This window comes from Carassius carassius, chromosome 6 (assembly GCF_963082965.1).
Source record: "Carassius carassius chromosome 6, fCarCar2.1, whole genome shotgun sequence".
Lineage (NCBI taxonomy): Eukaryota > Metazoa > Chordata > Actinopteri > Cypriniformes > Cyprinidae > Carassius > Carassius carassius.
In genome coordinates, this window is record NC_081760.1 from 28,946,474 (window position 1) to 28,972,069 (window position 25,596).

Consider the following 25,596-nt stretch of genomic DNA (forward strand, 5'->3'; position numbering starts at 1 on the left):
GTGCAGAACAAGATGTGACTTATGTTGTACTAATGTTCTTCTACAGCAATGAGAGGTACGTTTGGAGTCTGGTCTCCGATATAAGCATCCCGCCCACTCAAGATTCTCCACTTGGCAGGAGACCTTTCACATGCCGCCTCACTGTCTAAACACATAAAACTGCCCAGACTTCCCTGCACAATGCATTCAAACAGCATCTAACAAACATCCTGAATACCATTAGGAGTGACAGATTAATTACCCTGATTATAACTGCAATAAAACACACTTTTTCTGTTGTGACACAGCTGTCACTGTAAGGAAGTTTCATATAAGACAGAGTGTTAAAGCTGCTGGAGCTACAGAACAGCTGCAGATGGATTTGCCAGAGAGGCAGCTGGTGGGTTTCACTGGTGCTAACGCACCATCTTATACTGGAGCACATCACAAATTACCACAATCTGTGTGTGGGTGCACAAAATCAGTACACATATCATTTATTGGCAAACACCTCTGAGCTACTTCCACCACAGTTGAATATCACTAAAACCAAGTGAAAAAGAGTCAGAAAAGGAGATAACGTTGTTCAAGAACAAGCTGCACATTCAACTCAATCATCATGGGTTTCTTCTCAGTGAATAATTTCTGAGAATCCCTTTGCATTTGAGAAAGATCAAGTGTCAAATAAGAGATTTAACAAAGAAAAGAGCAAAAAAAAAAAAAAAAATAGAACAGCACTGAATAAAGAAAAATAACTTGAACTTACAGTAGCCACATCTTGTCCCTCCCTCAAAGACAAATCCATTAGGAACGTCACCATAACGCCTCAAGTCTGACATTTTCCATTGGCCGATGACAGTTGGAGGGAGGTCTCTGGCGATGACAAGTAAGTTGTTGCACAAATGCAGCGAGGCGGGGCCACTTTCTAGTCTGGTACCAGGCTGGACATTGACGTTGAACCTGTGGACTGAAAGAAAGACAACTTTAAGATGAGCTTATTATCACAGTGCAGGGTCTTAAAATGTGCGCATGTCAACTGCAGTTAAAGCAAAACAGCTGTTCTGGCTATAAGGAGAAAGTATGTTAAAAAAAATCCCAAAATGTATTGTACTGTACATAAAAATATTATTATTTTTCTACAGTTTTAGTAAATTTCTGTATTTCAAATAAGAGTAGTAGAATAATATCTTTTTTAAATGAGCATATTCTGGCATTTGGTTATATGCCTCGTATTCCAATATTCTTCTCATCACATTTTCTTTGTACCAAGAGTTCACAATATCAGTCAAATTGGAAACTACATTTAAACTACACCTTTGGTGTACATTTATTTTGAGTTCAATACATAATTTATTGGTCATAATTTATGAATATGGTGTCCAAATCATTAGAAAGAAATACCACAATTTATTACAATAGAGACAGGTAATCAATACATTGCAAGCAGGCATAATTAATGATACAGTATGTGTGTATATGTCTTGCATCAGGAGTGGGAATAATGTAATTTTCACTCCTATTCCACTGCATACTTTGTCACACGTAATACACACATTCATACGTTTTATATTACAGAATTTAGCAATTCTATACACACTCTCACATCTCTATCCACGATCAACCAAAGCTAGGCAGTGTAAAGTCACTGATGCATCAGTCATGAGCAATGTGAGGTCACTTGCTACAGAACAGTGTGTTCAGATAGTTTAGAAGGAAACTGATAAGAGCAACAGAGCAGAATGAAACATCAGCACCATCTATCATCGTTCTGACTGGCTTGAAGCAAAACGAATAAACAAACAAACATGGGACCTGCAAATCAAGGAGGTATCAGAGCAGAAACCACCCATGCATTCAGAATCATGAGCATAACAGCTGCCAAACGAGCAGAGCACAGTTTGTTTCTTTTAAAGTTAAAGAGAGAAACATCAGTCATAAACAAGACTATTTCATTGCCATGAAACTACATTTTATGTTTTTGAGTATGTGTTACTCTGTCAAGTGCATGTTGTGAGCAATCTTATGGAGTATCACACATCACAGGGTCCCAGTTATAACTGCACTGCTTTCTCAAAGGGCACGACTTGAGAGCATATGTGTAAGTGTGAGAGCAAAAGAGTCAGCCGTCTGGGTGTAGGTGTATGTCTGTACATGTAAGTGTAATAAATGTGTAAGAATATGCAATAATTATATTGATGAATCATTTAAATAACTGTCTGTGATAAGTGTGTGTGTGTATACACACACACATATAATGTTGCGGTGTTGGTTTTGTCCTTTAGGGAGCTTGATTGCCCTCAGTCACTTTGAAAAGTCATTGGATGGCTATGATACGATTTTTCAAATAAACTCTTATTTTGTGATCCACAATAAACTAACAGCATGCCGACTTGTAATGGCATGAGGGTGAGTAAATGATGACAGAATTTTAACTAATACCCATTTTCATCTGATCAGATGAAATACTCTTCTCTCCACGCTCCTTATACACCAGCAAGGACAGGCAGTCTGAGACAGAGTCAAGAATACAAATTCATAAAACATCAGAAATGCATCTTACACTAATGACTACTATCAAAATGTACAATGATATTACCATGTTTTCTGGATGTTTACTGTCACAATATCATCAAAGCTCTTTGGAGTTCCTATACATGTACCACCATTCATGTTAAATAAAATCATTCAGACACTAGCCCTTTAAGGAAATAAAAAGTATTTTTGTACTTTTTCTTTTCATTTCACTACTGTGTTGCACTAAAGTTACAACAGTTGATATGATTTGCATAATTATCAGGAATTACAACTGACAAAATGTCTGGGACGCAATTACTGAGCAATGAAATATAAACTAAACTGGTCTCTTTCCATAAACTAGTGTTGATTGTGTGACAGCATTAAACAATCATCTCTACAACACCTACTTGTTGTCTGTTTTGAAAATGTGATGTTTAGTTCTTGTGCTTCTGTGAAAGAGAACAGACCCCTACATCACCAGACTTCTAAAACAGTATGCGGGGAGTCAAGCAGCTGTCACAACACACATCAAAAGACACAAAGATCCATGAAAGCAACTGGAGACTAACCTATTAAACAATGACAGCTTCAGACCGCAGAGAGCCAAAACTGAACTATCCACTAACCAAGTTCAGCTAAAGAAGTTATGTAAGTGTATGACTATCATAGGAGAGACCAAGGCTATGTTTTAATTCCAGACTTGAATATGAAAATAAAAAAAATAAGTTTATTTTAAATGTAGTCACATACCTTCAGGTTCTGAGTGGGTTACCAAAAAGATTTCAAACATTATTAACATTATTAACCAAGATAAACATTGACTGAACAACACCTTCGATCTATACTAACAACAAAAACTGTCTAAATGGAAACTGCCACTAAAGTACAATACACTGAATTAAAAAAAAATTGAAAAACAAGTATAAAAAGTAAAACAATTATGAAACACAAAATAATGAATGAAAGTACAAAAAAATAAGTAAGGTGTTTTATTGTGGAGCAGATATGAAGTTATTGATTTCACTGTCCAATAATGGCATTAATAGCCTATATGTGTAGCATTTAAAATGCATGGGTCAAAATACACTATAGCAAAAATATAATAGTATTGGTTTGTTGGATTGTAGATAATTCACCAAAAAAGTTTGAAAGCAACATACAAAAATACAGATTTGTCTACTGCATTTGTGTAACGGGAAAAACGTCTGTGAACGCTCTTGTGACAGCTCACTCTTTATTGTACTACAGTAGCACACTTTTGAAGTGAAGGCTGCATTGTTACTGTTGGTGCAAAAACAGCTCGAGCCAGAGAGAGAGTATATTGTGACATCGTGACACGTGCATCGAGAGTGTCATTACAATCTCGTTCATAACGACCGTGCCAATACCTCACATAGCGTCACGAGAAGAAGAAAAACAACCGTGACAGCGCTTTATCAGGTCTTTGCTAAGTAGAAAGTACGTTAATGGAACAAAACAACCATTTTATTCATTTTTATCATCTGAATACTGTTAAACAACAGCGTAAAAGTTTTCCGAGAATTTTACCTGCTACCGGCGAAGGTTTCCGAAGAATCACCCATCTGTTTTTCCACTGTTAACGCGGGGAAACAAAACAATAAACATAAATACTGTTCGTATATGCAAACAAACAAAGATACGAGTTTTTGAATAATAATGAGCCATACAGTAAATGTAAAAAAAGATTCCATTTGGTTTCCCACAGAGAGCATTTTTGTGTAGCCTAATATCCCTGCAAATGATGTGACTGAATAGAGGCTTTCCTTATGCCTGTGTCATTTAAAATGTATTTACTTGAAATAACCTGATAGCAAAACACAATATTCATGAAATTACATTTATATATGCATGTCCATAATAGATGCTTTCTTTCTAAAGTGATCACAAAGTGCATGTATCATGAAAATGGCAATTACTGAAAAAGACAGGTAAAAGCTGTGGTATTTTAGGGCCCTAATCAAACAAGCAAACGACATGACCATATTAGTGCATATTTGTACAAAATGTCAGATGTTCCTGCTTCCATTGAAGCACAAGATGCTCTTCTCAAGATGGATTCTCGTTATAACATGAATCTTGAGGTTTTATGTATTTGAACTTGATTGAAAGAGATGTGTTAAACTAGAAAAATGCTAAATACAAGCATTTCCAGGGGTCTCTGAGTTTCAGACCCCACTGTATTTAAATATGTTTTGATTTATGAAAGGTGAATGTGGATGTAGGAGAATATAACTGTAAAAGGTATATGTGTGTATGTGTGTGTGTGTGTGTGTGTTCCTTTGTGGCTTTGTATTGAAAATTCTGCTGTTTTGACATCTTTTTGTATTTTGTTCCACCATGGAGAGATCAACAAATGGAGAAATGTCTGCTCCTAGACAAGCAGTAACCTTTCATATGGAGAGATGGGGGAGCTGAGCGAGCACAGCTGCCTGACAGGGCTAGGCTGGGGTGAAGTTTAGATGAAAGATTGAAGGTAGTGGGTGTCAGGCTATTGGCAGCAGTGTAAAAGTCAGAAATGGCATCGTATTGGCAGGCAGCAGAGGCATAACATGAGAGAATTCCAGAGGTTAAAGACAAGTCAAGCTGAAGCATTTTGAAAGCACTCCAGAGGATATGTACAAATAGCAGATGCTAGTAGAAGGAGTGTAGGTAGTTTGTGTAAGGAGCTGAGAAGACTAGTGGTTGAGAAAGAGTCTTATTGTCCTTTGTGAAGCATGAAGCTGTAGGACCAGTTGAAAGCTGGGATGTCAAGCATTTTACACCCCTATAGGACACAATTGTGCAACAATCCTAAATTAAATTTGTATATGGGTAACACTTTACAATAAGGTTCCAATAATTCATAGTTAATGCATTCAGTATCATGAATGTAACAATGAACAATAATTTATATTTATTAATCTAGGTAAACATTGGACTTTTGCAACAGTTTTTCCTGCATGTATGATATGCCAGCAGGTTATGAGTAGATTAAAAAAAAAGTTATTTAATCATTATTCAACTGATTTGTTAAAATACACTGATTCAATGAACAAAAGAAAAGTAACTGGTTTTATGGCTTAGTCACTGGATCATTCACACAAACTAATTTGTTCAAAAACACATTCATTCAGGAAATGAAATGTCCAAAATTACATACTCTCTAAGTGGGTACTTATTTTGAATAAATTACTTCAAAACCGTTTAAAAATGCACTACATAGTATGAATTCATCTTTAACTTACACCATCAGTTGTGTTGCTTCACTACCATTCACAACTCCTCTCCTGTGGCCTCATAGGAAAGTAAAGTGTCCGCAGATCATCTTGGTACTTTTAACCTACTGTTTCATGAATACTAGTTGGATACACTACTTAATCACTTAGTGTTTTCAGTTACTTTATGGAAGGAAAGTAAGCATATCTGGACAGAGGCTTGAATGAGTCACTGAATTATTCACTCAACTGGTTTGTTCAAGCACACAAGACATTTGGGAATGTCAGCATACCATCTATTGCTTGGAGACAAGCAGAAGGTAATTAAATTGTGGCTTTGTTTGGAACGGTTTCATTTGTGGAGTAAATAGACAAAGCAGCATAATAATATAAGTAACTTTGTGATATTGATTTTATACAACAGTTCAATAAACAACAAGGTCATAGAGTAACTTACAAGTTACATAATTGGCAAGCAGATCTGATGAGAAATCATAACTATTTACAAGGTTTCATATGAATTTGTGCAATGTTATTCAGTTTTTAGAAAGGTAACTTAAACATGAAGTTCTACCCCTAAACCTAACCATCTACGGGGAGCAAGCAGATCGAATAAAAATGTATAAAAGAGATTGTACAAATTCATTCAAATTAGCCACCAATTTGCCAAAATGTAAAATAGTTATTGTTGTTTATTGAACTGTTTGAAGTGCTGGGGGGTTGACAGAAGTGCAGTGTTTAGCATCCCTGGGGGAACTTGGGTTTCATCTGGTTTTACTCAAGGACACAATGGCCACAAAGGAAAACCAATGCCAATCAGACATAGCCACTCAGCACTCAGGATCTGCTTTTATGAATAATATTTAAATTCTTCAATGCACGCTGATACTAATGAAATCAACAAACATTCAGATATTCAAATAACAGACCAGGGACAGAAAATTCATTCAGATTTCTTGAAGACAGTTGCTGTGTCAGAGTGCAGGAATCATCAGTGCATTAGCTTGTGGTTAAGCAAATGAAAACACTGCTTGTCCTTAGAATACCTGTGGCATTTTCTATTGATCTTTTCCTTCCATCAGTCTTCTCCTTTCAGCATCTCCTTCCTCTTTGCAATTATCCCTGAAATACATCTTGGCAAAAAGCAGTGCCTTCACATCCTCTGGTCAATCAGCCATCTTCAGCACTGAACAATAGCCATTAAAATTACCTGTGTGAAGTTTAGAGACGCAAGAAAGTGTTACCTTGTCCAACGAGACAGCAGCACAGAAGACTTTATTAGTAGTAGAACAAGGAGGAAACATTAAGCAAGAGACAAGTAGGAGTATGACACATTATTATTCTTTATTATGAGTGCTGTTACATTGGACCTGACATTAATGTATTCATAAGTAAAACAGCTGAAGTCCAATAGCAATCCACAGCGTGCCTGTCCAGCTCAGTCCCAAACAGCTCCTCACAGTTCACATTTATACAGGTTAATGTGCTGTATAAGCACAATATAGCAGCCCAGTAAGTGAGAGCAAAAAAAACTTGAAAATTTACTACAATCTCCATGTTGAAAGTTATTTCAATTGTTGCAGGTGAAGGTCTAGAATCATGCATTTTCTGTTGCATTGGGAAATCTATCATGGTATTATTAGTAGTAGATTGTAAATTACTGTCTGATCAGACAAAAGTTGCATTGTTCTTGCTGTGGTTATTCTTCTTGCTTGAAGGTTTAACTGAAGGTTTAATTGCTGTTTTGGGGGTTGGATCAATACGCTTTTTCACGGGCAACCTTTCAGCTTGGCCTGAGGTCTGGTAAACTCCTGCTCTCATTCTTCCTTTGCTGGTTTTCAGATCACCAACCACCCTCTCTAAGCCTCCAAGTTCTCCATTCCAGTCATCACATCGGATCCCATCCACGTCAAGAGCACCTCGCACACGGAGAGGAGCCCGCTTGCTGCCCCCTCTGACCCTGGGTGGGGGAGGGGGAGGTGGGGCGGAGGGCGTCCTCCTGTGGGAATCTTTGGAAACACTGGTCCTCTCTCTCTGACGTCTTTCATTTTTCACTAAGGAAGGATAGTCAAAAGGAGAGAGGGGCAAATATTACGATTTTAATTAAAAGTGCACTTTTTTTGCAGGAATGTTGATGAATAAAAAACATGAAAATATATTGGAAAAAGCAAGGTCATGTTCTACATAGATTTGACTTATTTAGCATGAATCTATGCGCAGATCTGACATCAATTATGTCAAATGCCAGATCTCCATGTCTTGTGACCAGATACAAAGAATTATTGATGTGTCCTTTGCAAATAATTTCCTAGCCATGGCAGACAGTATGTTTTTTGGTTTTTTTTTATCAAACACATTTTGCCCTGTTCAGCAGATAAAAATTGTAAAACAGTGCCATATGGAGTCATATGGGCTTCTTTTATGGTGCTATCTTTGTCATTTCCAATTAAATGAATGTGGCTTTACACCCACATCCATGTGTTGCATTATTCAAAGACATGCCAGTATTTAAAGACATTAACAGAATCCTCAAAACTGAATGTCACAAGGGCGATGTGTTTTGGTGGTGCAGCATGAGAGTGCTGAGATTTTAGATTTCGTATCTGATTTATACGTAACTAAGTACGATTTTTCAAATTAAACAAATCTTTTATGCTCACCAAGGCTGTATTATTTGATCAAAAATACAGTAAAACATTTTCAGCAGTCATTACTCCTGTCTTCGGTATCACATGATCCATTTAGAAATTATTTTAATATGATGATTTTGTACTCAAGAAACATTACTTACTATAATCAATGCTCAAAACAGTTATGCATCTTAATGTTTATGGAAACCTTGATAAAAAAAAAATTTCATGATTCTTTTAATGAAAGATTTTATATGAAACTGAAATCTGTAACATTCTAAACATCTTTGCTTTCATTTTTTGATCAAATGAATGCATTCTTGCACATTAAAAGTATTAATTTATTACTGAATGGTAGTGAATGTGTAATAGATATTAGAGACTTAGAAACATGAAACAGCACATCCAGCACTAGACTTGATTAATAAGAGCAGCAGTCATGTTTAAGACATCCCTGTCTTGCAAAATTAAGGCTGAACAATGTCTTCTACTGGCACATAAAGCTACTGAGCTACACAGGTTGTAATAAAACTTGAATTTCTGTCAATGTTAATGTAATAAAACGTTTATTTTGTCCATCTAAATCAATTTGACATATATACTCAATATTAGGCTTGGTTTGGATCTATGTTTTTTGGAGGTCAGTGCAGATGGTAGCTCTTTAGGGACATAAAAGCAACCCTTGAATGTTCCCCCATGTTCTTTTGATTGTCCTAATTGAATTTATCTTGTATGTTTCACCAATCAAAACTGGTTCAAGACTGATGTGTTGGCTTTTGCTCTTCTACACACATTATCACACCCAGTCTCCCAGCCTAACCACTTGAAAAGTGTCTAAAACCTGTTTTAATTTTTTTTTCTTCAGCAGGATAGTTACAAAACACATTTATAGCTCATCATCAGGTTGCTTAACAACATGCCATTGAATTGGACTAGAAGACGTTGCAGCACGTGATGAGATTAGTGGCTTGTGACTTGTTAGCTTGATTTAAAGCTACTAATGCCCCTAAGAAGACTCATTCAGAGCAGATGCAAACTTATTAGCATGATTATAACCAATTGGACAGGCTATTGGTTATCTACACAGTGCTAAGTGTTAAATATATGTGCTAGAGGTAAATGCAAGAGAAAAGGTAAGACTATAAAGGCAGAACTGAGTTCGACTGTGTGTGCACATCATGGTCTATTGAATTTAGCTGTTTTGTGTCGTAGAATAATTATTTACAGACACACTGCCCCCTTGTGGCTCCAAATAAAACTACTTGCCTGAACAGAAGCGATTTTTGTTTGTAAAGCCTGTATCGGCCATTAGTCTCTCCTGACATGATTAACTGACAGGAAACTATAAATAGTCCATGTCTAAACTCTAATGACAAAAAAAAAAGCTATTGGCACATTACAGTCAAGGTTTTACAGTCAGTAATCCAATAATCACTTATCTGCCATGGCCACTAGATGGAGCGCCATATCTTTTCAGAGTATGCCAGTGCTGATGATGAATGTCCGATAAATTCTGTATTTTCTGAAGTTTACAAGCCTCCTAAGACTGTACTTTCTCACTTAGCAAACATTGTAATGCATTTGCTCATTGTAAACACGCTGTAACTGTTTGTATAACTGTGGGGGAAAACATAGGGTTTTGTGTCAGCAGTGACTTTGAGGTGATTTTCTTTCTGACTCTTCTTCATGGGGACATGTCTTACCACAAACACTTGGACATGTCCCGTGTATTTATTGGGTCCTTCACATGCTTCAGTGCTTCGTGAGTATTTGGTGGAGATGAGCATCCAGATGGGATTCTTGTCCAACAAATAAAATAGCAAATGTCTCTTTGGAGTTATTAACTGAAGTAAATTCAACGAGTTCAAGCTTTATGGCCTTTGTTACAAAAATCAATTTCAGTAGGATGATTTAAACTCTTTAATCCCATTAAAACGTCCCCAAACTGAAATGTTAGTCATTAGAATTTGATCTAGAAATGTAGTCATAATTCTAATATTCCAAAGAATCGGACATTCCAAAAGATTTTGTAATTTTTACATGAATTTGCAGGTGTTTGTACTGTAAATATAGAACTAAAAGTAACAACGCTAATAATATTTTGGAGTAACATGACAGTAGTTTAGCTATTATAAGTGATATGTATGTACAGGCATCGAAATCTACAGAAGAAGGGAGCGTCGGGGGTAGTCACGCAACAATGTGGCTTAAAGGTAAAATTACGACAGCATTTTGATTTCTGTCTGTGGAGGGTTTCCCTTCTTTTGGAGCGTGAAAATGTACTGAGTGAGACAATGCAGAATTAGGACACTTCCTCCGGTGGAGGACGAGAGAGGGAGCACTGAAGAGAAACAGAGGCTGGTTTTGTCTGAGCCCAAAACAACATAAAGCCTGCCTAACCAGCCATTCACTTTAACTAGGCCTCTGTGCATAGCTAATGCACTGAGAACAGCCTCGCTTAAACAGACGGTGGGGGAAGTGGATGAGAATGTGAAGGAGTTATTAAAAACGCTTCTGAGAGGAGAACATTTCATCATGTGATCAGCTGTGCGGTGAATGCTTCATGTCAACCTTGAATTATTTATTTCATAAAAGGGAAAAGGAAATAATAAACTATATTATCTGAGAATTATTTGGGCTTCTGTCTTTAATTGAACGCTCAAGAAAGTGGGGCTGTTTTCACTCATATTATACTAAACACTGCTGTGTTAAAAGTGTGGGGTTGATGGGAATTTTTAAGCTTTTGAAAGAAGTTTATGTTCTTATGTTCTATATATATATGTATATATATATAATAAAATAATTAAAAAATAAATGTAAAAAGAAAAAAGTAATTTATTCTTAAAAAGTAATTTATTCTTGTGATGGCAAAGAATAAATTTTCCTTCAGTAAAATCATTTTAATATGCTGATTTGCTGCTTAAAGAATTATTATTATTATTATTATTATCAGTAAAAAATAAAAAAAAAACAGTGCTGTTAAGTATTGGAAGCCGTGATAATTTTTTTTTTTTTTTAAACTCTGATAAATAATTCAAAAGAACAAAATTAAAAGAAAAAAAAACTTTGTAACATTACAAATGTTTGACAACTCATGGTTTGGTTTCAAATAGCTTTGTCAAGATTACTTTTTCAAGAGTAAGTACTGAACTTGGTTTGTTTAGGGAAATTCTGGTTTAAAAAAATAAAATAAAATAAATTCAGTCCTCCAAATTCTTGAGGTGCAGTTTCATTTATCAACACCATAACATGCCAGAAAGACCCTAAGGCCAGAAACATGATCTTACTAAACAATACATGGCCATCACATTCCAATTGCAGACTCCTCTTTACTGTACATGAGTACAGTAAATTAAAATGGTTACCTTTTAATTTTTTTGGCATTAAACATGAGACTGAGAATACACTTGTGCATTTTGAATTTTGCCAACACATTTTGGAGTACAACAATGCTTGAACTCAAACTTGCATAGTTGGAAGCATGTGTATTTATGTACTTAAGAGTATGTTTCAGGCCTAAGAAATAGTAGAAATTGAAAACTGGAAAGAGATCGGAACAAGACACAGACATAAGAGGAAGGGAGAAAGATCTCACCCCTAACATTTATTTAACTCTATTTACAGGTTTGCAGAAATATCATTCCAAGTAGAGATATTGGTTGTCTACAAAAAAGACTGCTACAGGAAGGAACTGAATGGAGAACAATTTAACAATGTCGGCAACTCAACATAGCAATAAATCACACATATGTAACAGAAACTATGTACACATTTAGTATTTTATCAAGATATACTGAAGTTTCATCCTGGATAAATTAATCCTTTTTTAGGATTATATTACATAAGTAACATATGATACCGTAGCTTAAAAAAAACATGGAAGTGATGTCATGGTGATAAACAGGAAGCGATCTGCGTAACTACACATTGTTGAATTGCATGTACGTAAGAATACGATGGACAAATGAAAAAAATAAAAGCTCTGAGGTCTCAATTTAAGATTGAAATATAGAAATGTGAGGTCATGAGAAGTTATTGAAGACTCTTTGTATATATTTAGGTTTCATGGATAGGTTCATGGAAGGCACGCTACTGGTAACCATTGAGAGGTAAGGTGAGGCCTTTGTCGTACTAAAACTGATTGAGGCCATTTAAGTTTTAGTCCATTTTGTGTATTCACATCATTTGAACAACTCTTTTGAACAGATAAATATAATCATGCATAAACGAGGGTGTTTGTCACTTCAAACACTCCAAGTCTGATGTGTAGTTTATATTTAATGTCGAAGAACTATCACATGTTTAGTTCAGTCAGTCGTGGCTCCTGTTAAGGCCATCATGTGATCAGCCAGAGGGCAGATTTATGCAGAAAGCAAGGAAGACAGTTCACTACTAACCTTAAATCAGTCCGACTGGCTACAGTAATTCTATTGTTTCTCTCAGTGGAATAAAAGCTGGGTAAAGTCAATGATTGTCAAGATTGTGTGTGGCTAGTTGTTTTAAAATACTTTCAGGGGAAAATAAACTGTCAAATGCATTGTAGGTAGAAGTCTCTTTTTCGATTCTTCATTAAAGTGCTTAAAGGGTGTCAAATGTACATGGGATGGAGGTGGTTTTGCCAGGGTTTGGCATAGGGCTTATGATGAGGAACACAGCAAATCCACAGCACTCAGAAATCACACACATCTTCAGGAGGGACCAGAGAGAGGTGAGGATAACACATGCGAGCGTAGTTTGTTCACACAGGAGAGGTACCTGATCGAGCCCAGCTGTCCTGGAAAGTGTCCTCCCTCAGAAGGTGCAGTCGGTCTGGGGAGGGAAGGAGAGGCATAGGGGAATGGTGAAGGAGAGAGCTGTTAGGGCTTGTGATGTCGCCTTCTGCGACAAATGTCAGGTCCGTGCTGCTCTCATCTTCCTCCAGTGCCTGGAACCCTCCATCACTCCTCCAGTCTGTGATCCCGGACGAGCCCCCTCTTTGCGAGTGTGGTACTGGGGATAGTGAGGAACTAAATGGTGGTAGATTTCGGCCTGCTGCGTTTCTGAGAGCGTTATTGGAAGGAAGCAGGGCACGTCTAGGCACTGTGCCATCCACCGTTAAATCTAAGCTCTGCGATTGGTGACTGGCACTGAGTGCGGAGCCGTTCTCCTTGGATCGGGGCCGGCTCTTGTGGGAGACAGGGGTGGAGCTGAGGTTGTTGCTGTCTGCTTCCGTGTCGAGGCGCAGGAAGTCCGGAAGGACAAGGTCGGATTTGTTCAGCAAACCCCGCTGGTCGTCAGCTCTGTTGCTCTGTGCTTTGGATATGAGCTCGAAGAATTCTAGTTGAACAACAAACACAAACTGTATTTTTTTATGTTGGAAACTAAAAAGCACATCTTAGAGAGAGCATGAGATAGAAAGCATTCTTGCAAGACGTTAGAAACAGATTAACCGCAGCTGCACAGTGTGTTTGTGTTAGCATTAGCTACATCAGCCAGTGTTGCTACAGAGATTGGTTAGCATAAGATGTAGCCAAGAACAACTTCACCACCTAACCAGGTGAAAGAAAGAGAGATTATTCAAGAAAGTGAAAGGGGAATAGTATTTTACCTTCAGCTTCATCTATATTAAGCTTTTTCTGTTTGCGCTTTTCCACCTGGGCCCTGGTTTTCACAGCCGAAGCCTTTCCTGCCGCTTTGTCCTCCCCCTGGGTAGCGACAATGAGAATGGGGCACATTAAGGGTGCGTGGATGAGAGCCGCCTTTTCTACAAGGCTTTCTCTGGGGCGCAGGGCTAAAACTACTGGGGCCTAATAGTGGTACCGGGTGGGCCTCTAGTCACTATCACTAAAGCTAGGGTACATACTCACTCTACTTGTGCAAGCATACTAAAGTCAATCTCCATACAGCACAGCATGTCACTGCAGAAAAAAACACCACCAGCACAGCATGCCACCACAAGCCCAAAATCAATAAACATCTACGCTCCACTTTCTTGTTTTTCCACCATTTCTCTCAACATATCACACAGCTACCAGCAACTATTAAGATGAAAGAGTCTGTACAAGGGAAGAACCCTTGAACCAAGGAACTCTTGGCGGACAGAGCCTGCTATCCCCTCACAACATTGTGGTGTGTTGAAGGAAAGGAAGTGGCCAAGAGGTGAGTTGCTGTGATCCGAGAAGTGGGGTTAGATCATCCACAGGCCCAGAAATGCAGAGAAACACACAGCCTTCAGACCAGAGAAAAAAACAGGGAAGCCATCCATGCACAGACTCCCCACACACAGGCCAAAAAACACAAAGAAAGAAAGACAAGGAGATGAAAATGTATGATCTTGGAGATCGAGGTCTTACTGTGGCAGACTGGCTTCGCGTAGACAGAGGTGGACCAAGACTTTTAGATGAGACCAGCTTTTGTTTGTCTGTTTAGAGAGGGAGAAAGTTAACTTATTCTGTTCAAGCTTAAGAGCAAGCAAGGCATACATAACCCATTTTACTTTCATAATGCAAAGTGAATGAGTACACTTACTTTGATGTGTTGACACATACTAACGCATATGAACTTGACTATAATTTTTACTGTAGTATGTGATTCTGTATTACATTACATTAATACATTTTAAATGTACGCAATTGCACCTTCATCATTACAAATATATGTAAATAAAACAAATCACATTAAAGTATATTTTAGTTTACCATGAATGCTCATCAGAATATTTGGCAGCACTCTTACAACCATATTTCAAAAACAATAGAATAATAAAATTCAACAATAATATATTTTCATTTAATTGAAATTAACACACAATTAAATGTCTAAACCATTCCATTTAGTTTGCACTTAAGTATATTCTTTTAAAGTGTATTATTTCTTTTTAAAAGTAAACTAAAGTGCATTTCTATTTCAAAAGGGACCTTACAGATGCCTAATTGTTTATACAGCTATCAAGAGGAATTACAGATCTAGATAACTATAAAATACATATGTAGGAAATAAAATTCTCTGACCTTCATGATATTTTTTTCACAGTGTGTAAAATCAAAGAGTCAGACTGGATGATGCGAAGGATGTCTGTCCTGTTATGTGTATGTGCATCTTGCCTTTTCCTGGAACATGGTCTCCTGCTTCCAGAACCACCCTCAGTCCATCTAGATTAGATATAGGAAGCCCAAGATCCAGCGGCTCTTTCTCTCCACTCTACCCACACAAAAACAACATATCTAATTAGTAGCCTTTTCACAAAATCACAAAATGCATATATTTCACATTTTATGGTACAGTAGCTCATATTCCTCCATCTCCATATAGCTATGTGCTACAAAACCAAACCAGCTAAACAAGCAAGATGATGGAAACATACTGTGAAACCTGTGAAAACCTGATGTGAAACCTGATAACCCAACATGATTTTTAACCCACAAACACACTGTCATCATGTTTTCTGGTGAGAATTTTGGAATTCAATATTGTGCTTAAAACATTTTCTAAGATGCATGCCAATATATCCAATAAATGAGATACATCCAAGATGCAAGATACTATATTATCCACTCGTAAAACCTCTCTCTTTTCTAAGAAAAATAAATAAATAAATTAAAATAAGCAAATGCTGACTCACTATCCTGGCCACCAGGTCTCCTAAGTTCAGGCCATATTTGGCCACCACCGGCCTCAGCACTTCTGTAACTGGCTTGGTGGGTTTTGCTTTCAGCCCAACAGAACGGTTTATAGGCACCAGATCCAGTCTATGAGGGGGAGATGAAGAAAGAGAGAGAAGTTAAGAAAAATAAACTTAACAAAATGATAATGAAAGACTTCAGTTAAGTTTAAAAAGTATAAAAGAAAAAGAGGCCTGATGAATTATAAAGACAGACAAAAATGATAGATGAAAAGCTGAATGAATTGATAGCGAGATAAAAAACATAAACAGCTGTGTACCGGAATAGCGTACGTTTCTCCAGCCGCAGATCTCTGGAGCACAGTGTCATGCAGTCCTGGTCCAACACTAAAGGCTTTACACAAGGACAATACATGCTATTATAGTCCATTACAGCACTGCAGTATCAAATGATGCAAATGCGCGCACACGCACATAAATGCAACACTCAGCACAAACACACACATGCTGAAACCATCCTGTAACCTTTCAAGGTGGACAGGCCAAAATCAAAAGCAAAACTGAAGGTACCTTAATTAATGGTTACTATTATAGTATAGTTTTATCAACAAAACAAATAACACTCTGCGATGGTGATCTGAAGTGCACTATGATAGGCATGTTACCTTTTCTCCTCCTACTAAGAACAGATCCACAGCAGCCAGATTAATACTGAGCTTCTCACACAAGCCTAAGAGCAGCTCTCTGATGGAGACGCCAGGCCTGATGGGTACCGAGCTGCATGAACCATCCGGAAGGTTAATGTTACAGTGACGCACGGCACGCTCAGACAACGACATGGAGTTACGCGACACCTCACCCTGTCAGACAAAGGATAACAAAGGAATAATAAGCAATACAAACAAATTAATTGAACACAAAAATATTAATCTATATTAAATTGGAGCTGATACTCATAATTGGAGGATGTATTCTGAAAAACAAATAACTATTATAAAACAATTCTACCACATATAAATATTTAAATAATAATAATAATATGACCATCATCATAATCATCATTATTAACTTACTGGGTTGACTTAATACAATACATTATATTTGATAATTATGACAAAATCCTAATAATCCTAGACAGATTACCATAAAGTCAGACACATTTGACTCACCTCGTTTTTTCCAGACCCAGAGGTTGCAAGTTCCAAACTCGCACCAGACGACAAAGAGCCCTGTGATTCTCTCCGTCCGTTATTACCAGTAAAGCCTGTGGTGCAAGAGAAATATCATTTGTAACCAACATACTGGAAAATGCAGGGAATTGGAGACACTGGAGGAAATATTCAAATAGAGAAAAGAAGCACAGAAACAAAATGCAGACATGAAAAGTATGTTTGAGCATTTTAAGTGCACAGTTAATACAAAGAAACTTAATAAAGCTAAACTGCAGAACAATAATTTAACAGAATCAGTATTGATGTCCCCCACTCACTGTAGTCTCCAAGGTCCTTCTTCTTAGATCCTTTTCCGAAACTTCTATTTCTGGACCAGGAGAAGAAAACACTTTTCTTTTTATCGCTATGTTCATCTCTGCTGTCTTCATTTAGTGACCTTCCCGATTTACTCTTTTTGTCATCCTGCACGTTCAAAAAATGTTCTATTATTTTCCACACTCAAACACAAAGGTGTTATACAAGGATCCAATGCAACAGACAATAAAAAAAAACTCTCTGGTGACCAATGAACCACTGAAATGCAGAATAAAAATGAGATGCATAACCGGTCAGGAATTTACAGAGTTAAATTAAATCTGACTGGAAGGCATGGTGGGATATTAACTGAGATGACTTCTGTGATAACTATATTAACACTTGACTACGTAAAGAATAATAGAATGCTGACAATAGGTTCAGTCTCACACCTTAAATGCAACTAGATAATTGCATTTAAATACTTTTAAGTGTGAAGCCATTCCCATATACATAGGTCACAAATTACTTTAAAGGACAATATAAATGTGAGACATTTTAGCCAAATGATGGTAAAACCTTCAAATTACATCTATAAATATTATTACATTCTGCAATGCTGAACAGATCATATTTCAATAGTTACAAAGGTCATAAATTCATAACTGATAAATGTTCATGAACATAAACTACTGAAGGTATTATTAAACTTTCCACTGAGAGATAATTGGGGGTATCTTTGATTTTGTGATTATGTTTCAAAGGAAGTCAATGTGTCAACTGGCTGTCATCATTCAAATGAAGGGCGTAAGATATAAAGTAAACACAAGTATGTGTGTGTACCTTTTTAGGTGTAGAGAGGTTGGAGCGGTCAGAGCTTGTGCTGTGTTTGGACGTGGGACTACTGGGGACCTGGTAGGGGTCTGGAAGAGGACGGCCCTCCACCTCTGCAAGCATACATTCTTGATACAGGTTGGACTTTAGGAAGCGAGTGTAACTGTCAAACTTCATCAGGTTAAAGATCTATTGAGGGAAAAAAGAAGAGTTGCACTGTAAAACCAGCTTCTTACAAGACACAAAACATGACACAAATCTCGATACTGGTCTAGCATATCAATATTTATTATGTTTGTCAACTACAGTAGCATAGCTTTTCTAGTCTTGCTGGTGGAGCTGCTTTGGCAAACCAGTGGGGTCACCAGCATCCTTATCAACAACATATGCTGACGACCACCAGTGTGGGTCTTATCAGCTGCGATAATTCACACTTCCGGTCAAGTTGAAAGGAGATCAGTCTTTTTTTCTTTTTTTAAAAGAAATTAATACTTCTGTTCAGCAAGGATGTATTAATCTAAAATGACAGTGAAAACATATACAGTGTAACAAAAGATTTCTATTTCAAATAAATGCTGTTCTTTTAAACTTTTAATTTATATTAAAAAAAAAAAGTAAACAAAAATCTGCTTTCAACAAGTATTTCTGAAGGGTCATGTGATACTGAAGACTGGAATAATGGCTGCTAAAAATTTAGCTTTGCAACCACATGAATAACCTACATCTAACAATAAAATAGAAAGCAGTTATAATATTGAATAATATTATTAATCAAATAAATGCAGCCTTGTTCATCATAAGAGGCTCGTTTCAAAAACATTAAAATATCTTCCTGAACAAAATGCAAGCTTAATTAAAAACGGCACCGTTTTTATGGCACCAGATTCACCTTTTTTTAAATGACAAATCCAGAAAAATTTTAAAATGGGGTGGAAAAAAGGAAGGGCCTGGATTGCGGGGGTTGTGCATTACACCACAGAACAGCTAAAGTTACCTGACATTGCAAAACGTGGCCAGCATAATTGTGATGTGAGTTTGTGATTTACAGAGATCTTGGATAAGGAGGTGACAGCCAGACAGGAGCCTCTAAATGTTGCTACGTGATTCTCCGCCTTAAAAGACACTTTATAAGAACACATTCTCTGCTGCTACAAGCACAAAGGTTGCCCGCAGGTTCCTCATGGTATCATGCGGTTGGAGTCTACAGGATGCTCCATTCATGATCTTATGATATCACAGAGCTGAATTCAAAATACTTTATTATATCACATCTTGCCTACAGTACTCAAGAACAGTGTTGTGATGGTAATGCCTTACAGACATGCAGAGGAGGGTACACAGTCATTTAAAAAATAACAAGCGTTGTCATGATATAAACAATAACTGAAATCATTTGATTGTTCTGCTGTATATTAACTGGTCTGGGAAAGGCGTCAAGCAGAACCACATAAAAAGACAGGTTAAGGCAGGTAAGGGCATGGATTTTCCAACATTTCAAAATCTCTAGGATGTGCCTGACACCGACGCAGCCTGACGTGCTTTGGGAAATTTTTAGGTTCTGTTAATTATGTGCTAAAGCTTTTTATTTAAAAATACAGTGCTGTACCCCCAAGGTTACAGTAAAGAATCCAAATTTGAGCATTTCCTGTTTTACCTGTAGCTGCTGCTCTTTGAACATGTCTGGCCTCGGAGCGTTGAGGATGTCATCAGCCAACTGAGCCTGACTATCAATGTTGACGGGTGTGGTGGCCTTACTCGACAGGAAGCTGTTGTAGATCTCTCGGGCCCTCTGGGACAGCTGGGGGCCAAAAGTTACGACAAGGTCACAATCAAACAGCAAATGAAAACATTGTTTATTTCATCCTGTCCACGCAAAGGCTGTATTTACTACACTAAATAAACTGCTATAGACAAAAAAGATCTAATAAACAGTCTCAAAAATTCATGGGATATTTTTTGTGATTAAGTAATTTTACTTAAGTAAAATAAGTAAATAAATTAATTAATCTGAATTTACATTATTTAAATTCAACTGGTAAATATGTGGGCTTTATACCTGTTTCTTGTCTGTTCCAGGAACATGACTGAAATATTCACATGCTTGCCAAAATAAAATATTCTCCTCACTGAACTCCTTCTTCAGAAACTCCTGCAGGATTAAGAGAAAAGGAAATAAATTAAAGATCATTGATTATACTGCAAAACATACAAAATAAAGTCCTACGCACATTTTGTTTTTTACCTTTAAACTAAAAAATTCAACTTACTTACTACTCACTGGCTGAACTAAATTCTCTAAGCATTCTTTGCTTTTCAAAAAAAAAAAATCCCTTTCAAACACTTCCTGGTGGTTTTGTTTGAGACCTTGAATTCATCGAGTTCCTCATACAAACTCACTGAGAAAGCCTTTACAACTTCTAATAAGAAAGTATCTAAGGACCTCACATTTTAAGAAAAATGCATTAAGCTTGACATTTACTCTCTATTATGTAGAATTGCAGCTGCTGTGCAAAAGGATGACTCGGACCGATCCAACATACCGAGAAGTATCGGACACCGACGGGATCCTGTAGCAGCCGCTCGAAGCAGACGGCCCATGATGCAACGCGCCGTTCAGTGTGGCGTCTATGGCATTGCACGCTAGGTAGGCTGGCATTGCTGTTCAGACTGTTATCACTGCCGCAGCCTTTCAGGTCCACACTGTTCAGCTCTGTGCACAAACAAAGAGATAACAATGTTACTATTATTCATACCAAACACAGTGGCACAATTATTTTTGTTAAAGAAGAAATATATAGTATCATGAAGCTTTTTCTTCATTCAATTTGAAATATTGCATATGACAGACACAGTAACCCTCCAAAAAATATAAACTCTTTCAAATCAGCAGATGCCCAACGTGACCTGAATTATGTAATCCTGATTCCTGAATAAGGGCGAGGGTGCTCTAAACTAATACCATTTTCTAAAAATAGCATTTTGCATTTGCAAATAAACAACAAAAACATCAGAGCTAGAACAACACGTGACATACGACACATTCAAGATGTTTCTCCACTTATCTAAAGGCCTTCATCAGCCCTTAACCTGATTTCTTCAAACCACCTGATACTTTTTACCGCTGCTTCTGCTGTCAGAAACTCTCTTTTTAGTTTCTGGGTGATTCTGATTGGTTGGTGAGTTCTTGTAATTAAATACTAAACATTAAAGTTACAAAACGAATCCTTCTTTAAATACACAGTTTACCAAAAAAACTCATATGCTGTTATTTTATCGGAGCATCAAACATTAAAAAAAAAGAAAAAAACAAACATAAAAGTGGTTCATATGACTGTATTCCATGTTACTATAAACAGATTTACTTTTGTGTTCTGTGTGGTCTGGGACAACATAAGGGTGAGAAATAATGACTAAGGTGAACTATTCCTTAAAGTGATCCTCAAAACCACTCAAATGAACAGAAGACAGTTTTACAGCAAAGGCTTTAGCATAGCTGAATATAAAACATATGCCAAAAAAAAGGACTCAGAATAATCCAAATGTTAAGGTTCAGATAGACCACCTCCGAAAGAATCTCAGCAGACCGTGGGTCACTATCAGCACAAGCTCTTACCTGGGTAAAGCTGGTACGAGCCTGTGTGGTGCCACTTTACTAGGTATTTCATGCCAATTGGACGCCAGGCTTTGACATCCATCAACCCACATTACAAACACACACTACCACGGTGCAGAGGATGAACAGCTATCACTTGTCCATACAGCTAATGTACATGCTGACTGCAGACATCATAAGCATCTAGTAAATAACTACACTACGACACAAAACGGACACAGCGACGAGACGACATGCATGCACAGAAGTAAACAGATAGAGTGGCCTGTGCACAAAGCTCTGAACGGGAAGATGCTAAATTATTGAAAGTAGAGAGGGGAGGGAAACTTAGACGGTAGAGGTAACAAGAACCTGCAATATTAATGCTGGACCAGCACAGCCACACAGCAGCACCAAAACCCAAGACAAACTGCACACATATACACATTTCATCTTGACTATGTTGCATAATGTCCACCTGCCCAGTTGTAATAGGGGTCAATTACAAATAAGAGTATCCATGATAAGAACATATGCATCCTAATAATTTTCTAACAAATGTTTTTCTAAGGTAATGTATTTTTTGTACAAATATGATTAATTCATAAAAATAAATCTATGTTATGTATTAATAAATTAAGTAATTATATTTTTATTAATATAATTATATGGAAATTATATATATATATATATATATATATATATTGGGGGGAGTCAAACCACATGACATTTCACAACCTGATGTAACATTGTCTTGTGATAAAAATGTCAAATTATATGATTATACTAATTATATGAGACTTACAGGCCTTGACACACAGTCATGAGGGTCTGCATATGTCCTATGATATCACTTCCTGTTTTATGTGGGGTTATTTTTTTTCAACATGATAGTTGGCTGCACCACATGATTTTGATTTTGTATTAATTTTTCTCTCAAATTTGTTCAAGGTGTTTTACTTTTTTTCTCTAAGATTAAGATAATTGCACTATTTGCCACTATAATACTACTTAAAGGTTTTTTTTTCAAACATCAATTTTTTTATTATTATTATTATTATTCATTATGTCTATTATCTATTTGCTATGTCTATGTTATGTCTATTTGCTCCCCAAAATTATCGAAATGAATTTCAATTCAAAAATGTCAAATACGAGAAATTAAAAACATTCGTCATAGTTCAAGTGATTGTATTTATGAATTGCACTTTAGATAAATTAAGAGATCTTGACCGGAAAAAAATAAGCATCGTGTCACTGATCTCTAGAACCAGACATCTTTTACACTGAATAATCTGACACAATGAGAGGTCCACACTGTAAAACCCACACTCTACAAGAACACAGCTCAAGTCTAAAGACAGAAGAATAATGAAGAAAACGAAAGGTTGCTGAGATTTGTACTTTGATCTCAAGATGGATGGGTGTTACTGACGTTACTCGTGGTCCTTAACTCAATCTCTCTGCTTTCAGAGGCAGATATACGACATCCTGCCATGCCGTTAATTGATCCTGGAGCAGTTTCTAGGGATAAAAAAACTGGCCCCGGCACCTGAACACTCATCCAGCCGGGCTAAACTCAATTCAGATCCTCTCATGATCCTTGTGTTTGAAGGGCAGCTTGATAAAGCCACAAACTATTGTGTCCCCATTCACAACACAAACATTAAAAACTTTACTACTGGATCGTAAAAGAAACAGCCCACTGAAGTAAGTTGATAAAACTTTATTTCAATAGCCCTCAAAAATACTCCTAACAATATGTAACTTTGTAACTAAATGTCAACTTCTAGTCATTAGAGTATTAGTGGAAGTATCTGCTAAATCATCATTTTGATGGTTCCTCAACAGACATTTTACTGACTATAAGTACTTTCCAAGCTCATCAAATTATTCTACTAACCCTAACCATAACCTAACAGTCTACTAATAATCTTGTTGTGAGTTAGGTGACATGCAGTGGCAAATTAATGATAGTTCGTTTCACATGTAGTTACTTATAGGTAGTAGAACATCTAAAGTGGACGAAATAGTGTAACCGTAAGTTCCTCATAGTTTTGCATGCATACATTTGTCCCTTTGTGCCTTTTGTTATGCATAAGGCTAAAAGATCTACGGCTCTGACCGGCAACGTTAAGCAAACATTCCCAGAATCCCTGACACATTCACACATGTTAATTGAGGCATTGAGAGGGAGAGGGGAGGTAGTTAGGGCTTGTTCACTCCTAGTGCAGTCAGACTTGAAATACAGAGATTTAACTTGCTCTGGCCTGATGAATCAGACAACATATAACTTACTTTACAATCATTGGTGCTGTTCCTTGCGAATAGTTTTGTATAAAAATAGGAAGTTGGGCTGAATGTTTAAAGTGGCACGTAATAAAACATCAAAATTAGTTTGGTCTCATTTTAACATTATGCAATAGTAAATTTGTGATTTCAGAGGAAATCGGATCACAAATAATGTTGCAACTGACCTCAAAAAACCAAATGAACTTAAATGACATTGTTTACACCAACAAAATGACCCAGAGACTTTAAAATGATAGTCTATATTCTTCTAACAAGCACTTATAGAGCAAAAACAGCTGTATAAGAGGATGGATGGATGGCATTGGGAATAGAAAGATAATTTTATTAAGAGATCAGGCAAATAAAAAAAAGCAGCCAAAATTGTGTTTGCTTTCACCCTAATTTGCGTACATCTATAAACTACATTAACATTGAAAACACGGTATAGAAAACAACACAGAGCCTGATACAAGTCATCAAAAATGAAACTGGAGTGAAAAAAGAGCAGAATAGCAAAAGAACACAATAAGGTGAAAGTAATGTATACATGAGAAATGTAGAAGTAATTAGATCACAAGAGTACAAAAGAAGTGACACTCAAGGATGAAAGTGTGACCAAAAAAAAACATCAGGGTGGATCAAAAGTAAGACATACTTTAAATAAGAGGATCAGATGCGGTTGCAGGTTTTGACATTGAAAAATGTATTAATTACTCACCACCATCGGCGACAGCCGCAGACTGCAAGAAAACACAGAAAGACATGTGTAAGTCACTCTCTTCACCAACACAAACACACACTGAAGTCTGCAACACAGCAGGGTACTCTGGTGGCATGATACACACACCGGCTCTTCCTGTTTTACTGGTACAGTCCTTCACACACTCTTCCTAACTCACTCTAAGATAATGAGAAATATCTTGATATTTCAGACTCCGCCCATTGTGAAATTAGTACCGCCCAGTTTTTGATTTGCCTGAGCATGTCATTTTGCAGTTTAGCAAGAGACTGAAACCTTTTGATCCCACATGACAAATGATGAGTCATAGAATTTCTACTAAATTGGAAAAAATTTAGATAGTGTACAGTGCATTTCATTTTTATTACAGTTTCATCAGTAATATATTCAGAGTGAAGACCCATTTATGCAGGGTCAAATGATACGTACTACAGTCATAACCATGGAAAGAAATTAATATTGCATTATAAGGATGAATTCTTATTAATCACTAGTGACAGTAAAGACATTTAGAATGTTTTAAAAGATTTCTAAAAAATTAGAGACTTTCTTTGAAAACAACCTCAAACTTTTGAATGCTAGTGTGTGTGTGTGTGTATGTGTGTGTGTATATGTGTGTGTGTGTGTGTGTGTGTGTGTATATGTGTGTGTGTGTGTGTATATGTATGTTTTATATTACATGTATTAAACTTTCTTAGAGGGAATCCATAAAAGAATAATGATTAAATAAAA

The 25,596-nt window shown here is 36.8% G+C and overlaps 1 protein-coding gene and 1 pseudogene across 2 annotated transcripts; both read right to left on the bottom strand.

Moving 5' to 3' along the window:
* LOC132141684 (uncharacterized) overlaps nucleotides 1-14,055 on the bottom strand; it is a 26,593-nt pseudogene extending 12,538 nt beyond the window's left edge.
* Nucleotides 11,912-25,011, bottom strand: LOC132142589 (regulator of G-protein signaling 12-like). Of its 2 annotated transcripts, XM_059552563.1 has the most exons (13): nucleotides 24,844-25,011; nucleotides 20,782-20,951; nucleotides 20,298-20,390; nucleotides 19,896-20,039; nucleotides 18,251-18,430; nucleotides 17,431-17,575; nucleotides 17,111-17,205; nucleotides 16,607-16,801; nucleotides 16,262-16,335; nucleotides 15,942-16,068; nucleotides 14,674-15,520; nucleotides 13,929-14,025; nucleotides 11,912-13,657 (listed from the first exon to the last, which is right to left on the bottom strand). In XM_059552563.1, the coding sequence occupies exons 1-11, from the start codon at nucleotides 24,959-24,961 to the stop codon at nucleotides 15,362-15,364; spliced, it is 1,500 nt and encodes a 499-aa protein (XP_059408546.1). In that variant the 5' UTR covers nucleotides 24,962-25,011; the 3' UTR covers nucleotides 11,912-13,657; nucleotides 13,929-14,025; nucleotides 14,674-15,361. The 2 variants fall into 2 exon arrangements, with proteins under 2 accessions (XP_059408546.1, XP_059408547.1); XM_059552564.1 differs by lacking the exon at nucleotides 13,929-14,025.
* Nucleotides 25,012-25,596: the final 585 nt, after the last annotated feature.